Source organism: Dendrobates tinctorius, unplaced genomic scaffold (assembly GCF_039654945.1).
Source record: "Dendrobates tinctorius isolate UK_male_01 unplaced genomic scaffold, ASM3965494v1 ptg000103l, whole genome shotgun sequence".
In the NCBI taxonomy this organism is placed as follows: domain Eukaryota; kingdom Metazoa; phylum Chordata; class Amphibia; order Anura; family Dendrobatidae; genus Dendrobates; species Dendrobates tinctorius.
The window spans coordinates 43,086,854-43,099,570 of NW_027361771.1; the positions used below are offsets into that span (position 1 = coordinate 43,086,854).

A 12,717-nucleotide genomic window follows, 5' to 3' on the forward strand; every position below is an offset into this window, starting at 1 on the left:
ATCAAACAGAGTCCACACCTGCATGCAGCTGTCCAGAAACAGAGTCCAGCAAATGAGTGCAGCTTTTCTGCCAAAGAGTCCCAACATTTTGAGTCCAGCTTTCCGCAACCGAGTCCAGCATCCAGAGTGCAGCTCTACACCATAGCTGCCACTCCACTAAGCAATGCCATTCCTCCTTGCAGACACCATAGCTGACAACCCACCAATCCATGCCAGCCCTCCTTGCAGACACCATAGCTGCTACTCCAGCACTCTGACTAGGCTGCCCGTGACTCTCCTTCAGCTCCATTCTTACCCAGGCTTGCTTGCAGATGAGGAACTATCGCCAACAGTGATTAACACACCTGATACTCTTTTATAGAGCAATCACACCTGTTACATAATCACGTGCACATACTAAGGCAACCAGAGTGCAATGACCCCAATGGCCACCGGGGGGAAACTACAACTGAAATCACAATGCAATGACCCTAATGGCCACCGGGGGCAAAACCACCTTTGGCACACAGCCAAAGGAAGAAAAAAAACAGGTTACCTTGTGCATTTAATGTCAGATCCAACCTGAATCGGAGTGAGCCCACGAAAACGCCGCACAGGGCCATCTGCAGAACAGGCAGGGTTTCCAGCAGGACAACTTACCAGATAGATCACGGACAGACAGGAAAGTAGTCATCAATCACAGCAATGATCCAGGGCTACAGCCCGCAACCCTCAGGAGACACCGGCTGCATGCTCTAAAGTGAGAAGTACAGGCAAAGTTAGCGGGACAAGCTCCTCCAGCTTCAAAAAAAAAATCACGGAAAGAGCAACAACACGACTTTTACAGACTGTCCTGGAGTTTCTGGATGGATGGCAGCCCTTTCCACAGGACCATTTAACCCCTCCCCTCCTTTAGCTCCCCACACATACAGTCACAAGTAAATAACCTACACTCCCTTCAGCACTATTCAGCATGCAGGCCCATGTAAAGAACATCACTTCCTCTCCCTTCGGCCCCATCCAACATACAGTCCCATGTAAGTAACCTCACCCCCTCCCTTCGGCGCTATTCAGCCCCAAGTAAAGACCATCACACCGTTTCCTGCAATCCTTACAGCATGCAGCTCCATGGAAATAAGAAGTCCACCTCTCCTCAGCCCCATCCAAACACAGACCCATGTAAACAACACTACCAACTAACCTTCAGAACAATCCAGCATACAGGCCCATGAAAAGATGATAATTCCCCCTCCCTTCAGCTTAATCTAACCTGCAGTCCCACGTACACATCACCAGCCTTCCCTTTAGCACTATCCAGCCTACAGTCCCATGTAAAGAACACAATCCCCCTCCCGTCAGTTTCATCCAACCTGCAGTCCCATGTACATATCACTACCTCTTCCCTTCAGCACTATCCAGCCTACAGTCCCATGTAAAGAACACAATCCCCCTCCCGTCAGCTTCATCCAACCTGCAGTCCCATTTACATATCACAACCGATCAGAACCACCCAACATCCCATGTAATAATCTATTCCTTTCTCTCCAGTGTACCATCTCACCACCCAGCAGCCCCTCCTAAGTACCTGCCTATATGTCCTGTACACATGTGCAGGCTGCCACTACTGCTTCCTGCTATCAGCGCTGTCCCTGAAGCCCCGCCCTTTCTCCCAAGAGTTCCGCCCCTTCCCGTGACGTCATGGCTAACAAGAACAACTCCACTGTAGCCTCAGCCTGCTGTGCTGGTGACAGGTAATGCATGTCGTGTGTCGTTATATCGTGACACAGACCATTATCCTGCTGGAATGTACGATCAGCAGTGATTTTCTTTAGTGTGCTGTGATGTTACATAACCATATCTTATTGCAGGCTGCTGCTTCCAGCCGAGCAGTGCAGTGATGTCAGCAGTGGCACAACTTTATGCTTATTATGCGGCATTACAGCATCAGCTGCTCGAGCCTGTGGTGCTGTGTCACCTACACACTGTGCTGCATGGAGTGTAGTGTCCCTGGCCTGTCAGGGGTCCGGGGCTACAGGGCTGCGTATAGGTGGTCCCAGCTGGCACCCTGAGACCCTGAGGAGACCGACAGCACCTCCATGAGAAGGCTAGGAAAGAGGGATTCCTGTACTACTGTACTCTGACATTACTAGTACTGCTATACTGCTGTACACTGACATTACTAGTACTGCTATACTACTGTACTCTGACATTACTAGTACTGCTATACTGCTGTACTCTGACATTACTAGTACTACTATACTACTGTACTCTGACATTACTAGTACTGCTATACTACTGTACTCTGACATTACTAGTACTACTATACTACTGTACTCTGACATTACTAGTACTGCTATACTGCTGTACACTGACATTACTAGTACTGCTATACTGCTGTACGCTGACATTACTAGTACTGCTATACTACTGTACTCTGACATTACTAGTACTGCAATACTGCTGTACACTGACATTACTAGTACTGCTATACTACTGTACTCTGACATTACTAGTACTGCAATACTGCTGTACACTGACATTACTAGTACTACTATACTACTGTACTCTGACATTACTAGTACTGCTATACTACTGTACTCTGACATTACTAGTACTGCTATACTGCTGTACACTGACATTACTAGTACTGCTATACTACTGTACTCTGACATTACTAGTACTGCAATACTGCTGTACACTGACATTACTAGTACTACTATACTACTGTACTCTGACATTACTAGTACTGCTATACTACTGTACTCTGACATTACTAGTACTGCTATACTGCTGTACACTGACATTACTAGTACTGCTATACTACTGTACTCTGACATTACTAGTACTGCAATACTGCTGTACACTGACATTACTAGTACTACTATACTACTGTACTCTGACATTACTAGTACTGCTATACTACTGTACTCTGACATTACTAGTACTGCTATACTGCTGTACACTGACATTACTAGTACTGCTATACTGCTGTACACTGACATTACTAGTACTACTATACTACTGTACTCTGACATTACTAGTACTGCTATACTGCTGTACTCTGACATTACTAGTACTGCTATACTACTGTACTCTGACATTACTAGTACTGCAATACTGCTGTACTCTGACATTACTAGTACTGCTATACTACTGTACTCTGACATTACTAGTACTGCTATACTGCTGTACACTGACATTACTAGTACTGCTATACTACTGTACTCTGACATTACTAGTACTGCAATACTGCTGTACACTGACATTACTAGTACTGCTATACTGCTGTACTCTGACATTACTAGTACTGCTATACTACTGTACTCTGACATTACTAGTACTGCTATACTGCTGTACACTGACATTACTAGTACTGCTATACTGCTGTACTCTGACATTACTAGTACTACTATACTACTGTACTCTGACATTACTAGTACTGCAATACTGCTGTACACTGACATTACTAGTACTGCTATACTGCTGTACTCTGACATTACTAGTACTGCTATACTACTGTACTCTGACATTACTAGTACTGCTATACTGCCGTACTCTGACATTACTAGTACTGCTATACTGCTGTACTCTGACATTACTAGTACTGCTATACTACTGTACTCTGACATTACTAGTACTACTATACTACTGTACTCTGACATTACTAGTACTGCTATACTACTGTACTCTGACATTGCTAGTACTGCTATACTGCTGTACACTGACATTACTAGTACTGCTATACTGCTGTACTCTGACATTACTAGTACTGCTATACTGCTGTACACTGACATTACTAGTACTGCTATACTGCCGTACTCTGACATTACTAGTACTACTATACTACTGTACTCTGACATTACTAGTACTGCTATACTGCTGTACACTGACATTACTAGTACTACTATACTACTGTACTCTGACATTACTAGTACTACTATACTACTGTACTCTGACATTACTAGTACTGCTATACTGCTGTACTCTGACATTACTAGTACTACTATACTACTGTACTCTGACATTACTAGTACTACTATACTACTGTACTCTGACATTACTAGTACTGCTATACTGCTGTACACTGACATTACTAGTACTGCTATACTACTGTACTCTGATATTACTAGTACTGCTATACTGCTGTACACTGACATTACTAGTACTGCTATACTACTGTACTCTGACATTACTAGTACTACTATACTACTGTACTCTGACATTACTAGTACTGCTATACTGCTGTACACTGACATTACTAGTACTGCTATACTACTGTACTCTGACATTACTAGTACTGCTATACTGCTGTACACTGACATTACTAGTACTGCTATACTACTGTACACTGACATTACTAGTACTGCTATACTACTGTACTCTGACATTACTAGTACTACTATACTACTGTACACTGACATTACTAGTACTGCTATACTACTGTACACTGACATTACTAGTACTGCTATACTACTGTACTCTGACATTACTAGTACTGCTATACTACTGTACTCTGACATTGCTAGTACTACTATACTACTGTACTCTGACATTGCTAGTACTACTATACTACTGTACACTGACATTACTAGTACTGTTATACTACTGTACACTGACATTACTAGTACTACTATACTGCTGTACGCTGACATTACTAGTACTGCTATACTGCTGTACGCTGACATTACTAGTACTGCTATACTACTGTACACTGACATTACTAGTACTGTTATACTACTGTACACTGACATTACTAGTACTACTATACTGCTGTACTCTGACATTACTAGTACTGCTATACTGCTGTACACTGACATTACTAGTACTGCTATACTACTGTACACTGACATTACTAGTACTGTTATACTACTGTACACTGACATTACTAGTACTACTATACTGCTGTACGCTGACATTACTAGTACTGCTATACTACTGTACTCTGACATTACTAGTACTGCTATACTACTGTACTCTGACATTGCTAGTACTACTATACTACTGTACTCTGACATTACTAGTACTGCTATACTACTGTACTCTGACATTACTAGTACTGCTATACTACTGTACACTGACATTACTAGTACTGTTATACTACTGTACACTGACATTACTAGTACTACTATACGGCTGTACGCTGACATTACTAGTACTGCTATACTACTGTACTCTGACATTACTAGTACTGCTATACTACTGTACTCTGACATTACTAGTACTGCTATACTACTGTACTCTGACATTACTAGTACTGTTATACTACTGTACACTGACATTACTAGTACTACTATACTACTGTACACTGACATTACTAGTACTACTATACTGCTGTACGCTGACATTACTAGTACTGCTATACTACTGTACTCTGACATTACTAGTACTGCTATACTACTGTACTCTGACATTACTAGTACTGTTATACTACTGTACACTGACATTACTAGTACTGTTATACTACTGTACACTGACATTACTAGTACTGTTATACTACTGTACTCTGACATTACTAGTACTGCTATACTGCTGTACACTGACATTACTAGTACTACTATACTACTGTACTCTGACATTACTAGTACTGCTATACTACTGTACACTGACATTACTAGTACTGTTATACTGCTGTACACTGACATTACTAGTACTGCTATACTACTGTACTCTGACATTACTAGTACTGTTATACTACTGTACACTGACATTACTAGTACTGTTATACTACTGTACACTGACATTACTAGTACTGTTATACTACTGTACTCTGACATTACTAGTACTGCTATACTACTGTACTCTGACATTACTAGTACTACTATACTACTGTACTCTGACATTACTAGTACTGCTATACTGCTGTACACTGACATTACTAGTACTGCTATACTACTGTACACTGACATTACTAGTACTGCTATACTGCTGTACACTGACATTACTAGTACTGCTATACTACTGTACTCTGACATTACTAGTACTACTATACTACTGTACTCTGACATTACTAGTACTGCTATACTGCTGTACACTGACATTACTAGTACTGCTATACTACTGTACTCTGACATTACTAGTACTGCTATACTGCTGTACACTGACATTACTAGTACTGCTATACTACTGTACACTGACATTACTAGTACTGCTATACTACTGTACTCTGACATTACTAGTACTACTATACTACTGTACACTGACATTACTAGTACTGCTATACTACTGTACACTGACATTACTAGTACTGCTATACTACTGTACTCTGACATTACTAGTACTGCTATACTCTGACATTACTAGTACTGCTATACTGCTGTACTCTGACATTACTAGTACTGCTATACTACTGTACTCTGACATTACTAGTACTGCTATACTACTGTACTCTGACATTACTAGTACTGCTATACTACTGTACTCTGACATTACTAGTACTGCTATACTGCTGTACACTGACATTACTAGTACTGCTATACTACTGTACATTGACATTACTAGTACTGCTATACTACTGTACACTGACATTACTAGTACTGCTATACTACTGTACTCTGACATTACTAGTACTGCTATACTACTGTACTCTGACATTACTAGTACTGCTATACTACTGTACTCTGACATTACTAGTACTGCTATACTGCTGTACACTGACATTACTAGTACTACTATACTACTGTACTCTGACATTACTAGTACTGCTATACTACTGTACTCTGACATTACTAGTACTGCTATACTGCTGTACACTGACATTACTAGTACTGCTATACTGCTGTACACTGACATTACTAGTACTACTATACTACTGTACTCTGACATTACTAGTACTGCTATACTACTGTACTCTGACATTACTAGTACTGCTATACTGCTGTACACTGACATTACTAGTACTGCTATACTACTGTACTCTGACATTACTAGTACTGCTATACTACTGTACTCTGACATTACTAGTACTGCTATACTGCTGTACACTGACATTACTAGTACTGCTATACTACTGTACTCTGACATTACTAGTACTGCTATACTGCTGTACACTGACATTACTAGTACTGTTATACTACTGTACTCTGACATTACTAGTACTGCTATACTGCTGTACACTGACATTACTAGTACTGCTATACTACTGTACTCTGACATTACTAGTACTGCTATACTGCTGTACACTGACATTACTAGTACTACTATACTACTGTACTCTGACATTACTAGTACTGCTATACTACTGTACTCTGACATTACTAGTACTGCTATACTGCTTTACACTGACATTACTAGTACTACTATACTACTGTACTCTGACATTACTAGTACTGCTATACTACTGTACACTGACATTACTAGTACTGTTATACTACTGTACTCTGACATTACTAGTACTACTATACTGCTGTACACTGACATTACTAGTACTGCTATACTATTGTACTCTGACATTACTAGTACTGCTATACTACTGTACTCTGACATTGCTAGTACTACTATACTACTGTACTCTGACATTGCTAGTACTACTATACTACTGTACACTGACATTACTAGTACTGTTATACTACTGTACACTGACATTACTAGTACTACTATACTGCTGTACGCTGACATTACTAGTACTGCTATACTGCTGTACACTGACATTACTAGTACTGCTATACTACTGTACACTGACATTACTAGTACTGTTATACTACTGTACACTGACATTACTAGTACTACTATACTGCTGTACTCTGACATTACTAGTACTGCTGTACACTGACATTACTAGTACTGCTATACTACTGTACACTGACATTACTAGTACTGTTATACTACTGTACACTGACATTACTAGTACTACTATACTGCTGTACGCTGACATTACTAGTACTGCTATACTACTGTACACTGACATTACTAGTACTGTTATACTACTGTACACTGACATTACTAGTACTGCTATACTGCTGTACTCTGACATTACTAGTACTGCTATACTGCTGTACACTGACATTACTAGTACTGCTATACTGCTGTACACTGACATTACTAGTACTGTTATACTACTGTACACTGACATTACTAGTACTACTATACTGCTGTACGCTGACATTACTAGTACTGCTATACTACTGTACTCTGACATTACTAGTACTGCTATACTACTGTACTCTGACATTGCTAGTACTACTATACTACTGTACTCTGACATTACTAGTACTGCTATACTACTGTACTCTGACATTACTAGTACTGCTATACTACTGTACTCTGACATTGCTAGTACTACTATACTACTGTACTCTGACATTGCTAGTACTACTATACTACTGTACACTGACATTACTAGTACTGTTATACTACTGTACACTGACATTACTAGTACTACTATACTGCTGTACGCTGACATTGCTAGTACTGCTATACTGCTGTACGCTGACATTACTAGTACTGCTATACTACTGTACTCTGACATTACTAGTACTGCTATACTGCTGTACACTGACATTACTAGTACTACTATACTACTGTACTCTGACATTACTAGTACTGCTATACTACTGTACTCTGACATTACTAGTACTGCTATACTGCTTTACACTGACATTACTAGTACTACTATACTACTGTACTCTGACATTACTAGTACTGCTATACTACTGTACACTGACATTACTAGTACTGTTATACTACTGTACTCTGACATTACTAGTACTACTATACTGCTGTACACTGACATTACTAGTACTGCTATACTACTGTACTCTGACATTACTAGTACTGCTATACTACTGTACTCTGACATTGCTAATACTACTATACTACTGTACTCTGACATTGCTAGTACTACTATACTACTGTACACTGACATTACTAGTACTGTTATACTACTGTACACTGACATTACTAGTACTACTATACTGCTGTACGCTGACATTACTAGTACTGCTATACTGCTGTACACTGACATTACTAGTACTGCTATACTACTGTACACTGACATTACTAGTACTGTTATACTACTGTACACTGACATTACTAGTACTACTATACTGCTGTACTCTGACATTACTAGTACTGCTGTACACTGACATTACTAGTACTGCTATACTACTGTACACTGACATTACTAGTACTGATATACTACTGTACACTGACATTACTAGTACTACTATACTGCTGTACGCTGACATTACTAGTACTGCTATACTACTGTACACTGACATTACTAGTACTGTTATACTACTGTACACTGACATTACTAGTACTGCTATACTGCTGTACTCTGACATTACTAGTACTGCTATACTGCTGTACACTGACATTACTAGTACTGCTATACTGCTGTACACTGACATTACTAGTACTGTTATACTACTGTACACTGACATTACTAGTACTACTATACTGCTGTACGCTGACATTACTAGTACTGCTATACTACTGTACTCTGACATTACTAGTACTGCTATACTACTGTACTCTGACATTGCTAGTACTACTATACTACTGTACTCTGACATTGCTAGTACTGCTATACTACTGTACTCTGACATTACTAGTACTGCTATACTACTGTACTCTGACATTGCTAGTACTACTATACTACTGTACTCTGACATTGCTAGTACTACTATACTACTGTACACTGACATTACTAGTACTGTTATACTACTGTACACTGACATTACTAGTACTACTATACTGCTGTACGCTGACATTGCTAGTACTGTTATACTACTGTACACTGACATTACTAGTACTACTATACTACTGTACACTGACATTACTAGTACTACTATACTGCTGTACGCTGACATTACTAGTACTGCTATACTACTGTACTCTGACATTACTAGTACTGCTATACTACTGTACTCTGACATTACTAGTACTGTTATACTACTGTACACTGACATTACTAGTACTGTTATACTACTGTACACTGACATTACTAGTACTGTTATACTACTGTACTCTGACATTACTAGTACTGCTATACTACTGTACTCTGACATTACTAGTACTGCTATACTGCTGTACACTGACATTACTAGTACTACTATACTACTGTACTCTGACATTACTAGTACTGCTATACTACTGTACACTGACATTACTAGTACTGTTATACTGCTGTACACTGACATTACTAGTACTGCTATACTACTGTACTCTGACATTACTAGTACTGCTATACTGCTGTACACTGACATTACTAGTACTACTATACTACTGTACTCTGACATTACTAGTACTGCTATACTACTGTACACTGACATTACTAGTACTGTTATACTACTGTACTCTGACATTACTAGTACTACTATACTGCTGTACGCTGACATTACTAGTACTGCTATACTACTGTACTCTGACATTACTAGTACTGCTATACTACTGTACTCTGACATTGCTAGTACTACTATACTACTGTACTCTGACATTGCTAGTACTACTATACTACTGTACACTGACATTACTAGTACTGTTATACTACTGTACACTGACATTACTAGTACTACTATACTGCTGTACGCTGACATTACTAGTACTGCTATACTGCTGTACGCTGACATTACTAGTACTGCTATACTACTGTACACTGACATTACTAGTACTGTTATACTACTGTACACTGACATTACTAGTACTACTATACTGCTGTACTCTGACATTACTAGTACTGCTATACTGCTGTACACTGACATTACTAGTACTGCTATACTACTGTACACTGACATTACTAGTACTGTTATACTACTGTACACTGACATTACTAGTACTACTATACTGCTGTACGCTGACATTACTAGTACTGCTATACTACTGTACTCTGACATTACTAGTACTGCTATACTACTGTACTCTGACATTGCTAGTACTACTATACTACTGTACTCTGACATTACTAGTACTGCTATACTACTGTACTCTGACATTACTAGTACTGCTATACTACTGTACACTGACATTACTAGTACTGTTATACTACTGTACACTGACATTACTAGTACTACTATACGGCTGTACGCTGACATTACTAGTACTGCTATACTACTGTACTCTGACATTACTAGTACTGCTATACTACTGTACTCTGACATTACTAGTACTGCTATACTACTGTACTCTGACATTACTAGTACTGTTATACTACTGTACACTGACATTACTAGTACTACTATACTACTGTACACTGACATTACTAGTACTACTATACTGCTGTACGCTGACATTACTAGTACTGCTATACTACTGTACTCTGACATTACTAGTACTGCTATACTACTGTACTCTGACATTACTAGTACTGTTATACTACTGTACACTGACATTACTAGTACTGTTATACTACTGTACTCTGACATTACTAGTACTGCTATACTGCTGTACACTGACATTACTAGTACTACTATACTACTGTACTCTGACATTACTAGTACTGCTATACTACTGTACACTGACATTACTAGTACTGTTATACTGCTGTACACTGACATTACTAGTACTGCTATACTACTGTACTCTGACATTACTAGTACTGTTATACTACTGTACACTGACATTACTAGTACTGTTATACTACTGTACACTGACATTACTAGTACTGTTATACTACTGTACTCTGACATTACTAGTACTGCTATACTACTGTACTCTGACATTACTAGTACTACTATACTACTGTACTCTGACATTACTAGTACTGCTATACTGCTGTACACTGACATTACTAGTACTGCTATACTACTGTACACTGACATTACTAGTACTGCTATACTGCTGTACACTGACATTACTAGTACTGCTATACTACTGTACTCTGACATTACTAGTACTACTATACTACTGTACTCTGACATTACTAGTACTGCTATACTGCTGTACACTGACATTACTAGTACTGCTATACTACTGTACTCTGACATTACTAGTACTGCTATACTGCTGTACACTGACATTACTAGTACTGCTATACTACTGTACACTGACATTACTAGTACTGCTATACTACTGTACTCTGACATTACTAGTACTACTATACTACTGTACACTGACATTACTAGTACTGCTATACTACTGTACACTGACATTACTAGTACTGCTATACTACTGTACTCTGACATTACTAGTACTGCTATACTCTGACATTACTAGTACTGCTATACTGCTGTACTCTGACATTACTAGTACTGCTATACTACTGTACTCTGACATTACTAGTACTGCTATACTACTGTACTCTGACATTACTAGTACTGCTATACTACTGTACTCTGACATTACTAGTGCTGCTATACTGCTGTACACTGACATTACTAGTACTACTATACTACTGTACACTGACATTACTAGTACTGCTATACTACTGTACACTGACATTACTAGTACTGCTATACTACTGTACTCTGACATTACTAGTACTGCTATACTACTGTACTCTGACATTACTAGTACTGCTATACTACTGTACTCTGACATTACTAGTACTGCTATACTGCTGTACACTGACATTACTAGTACTACTATACTACTGTACTCTGACATTACTAGTACTGCTATACTACTGTACTCTGACATTACTAGTACTGCTATACTGCTGTACACTGACATTACTAGTACTGCTATACTGCTGTACACTGACATTACTAGTACTACTATACTACTGTACTCTGACATTACTAGTACTGCTATACTACTGTACTCTGACATTACTAGTACTGCTATACTGCTGTACACTGACAT

The 12,717-nt window shown here is 39.0% G+C and overlaps 2 protein-coding genes across 6 annotated transcripts in view; one reads left to right on the plus strand and one right to left on the minus strand.

Moving 5' to 3' along the window:
• LOC141100109 (uncharacterized) overlaps positions 1 to 1,621 on the minus strand; it is a 49,285-nt gene extending 47,664 nt beyond the window's left edge. For 3 of the 5 annotated variants that reach the window (XM_073588349.1, XM_073588348.1, XM_073588345.1), the window contains exons 1-2: positions 1,181 to 1,536; positions 640 to 734 (exon numbers count right to left, since the gene is read on the minus strand). The gene's annotated coding sequence lies outside the window, so the exon portion shown is untranslated. Of the gene's footprint in view, positions 1 to 295; positions 333 to 639; positions 735 to 1,180; positions 1,537 to 1,568 lie in introns of those variants that run through there. The other 2 variants (XM_073588346.1, XM_073588347.1) reach the window with 2 other exon arrangements.
• LOC141100105 (uncharacterized) overlaps positions 1,597 to 12,717 on the plus strand; it is a 145,399-nt gene continuing 134,278 nt past the window's right edge. The window contains exon 1 of the mRNA XM_073588337.1: positions 1,597 to 1,730. Within this exon, the coding sequence (XP_073444438.1) occupies positions 1,678 to 1,730 (53 nt within the window). The 5' untranslated portion in view covers positions 1,597 to 1,677. The remainder of the gene's footprint in view (positions 1,731 to 12,717) is intronic.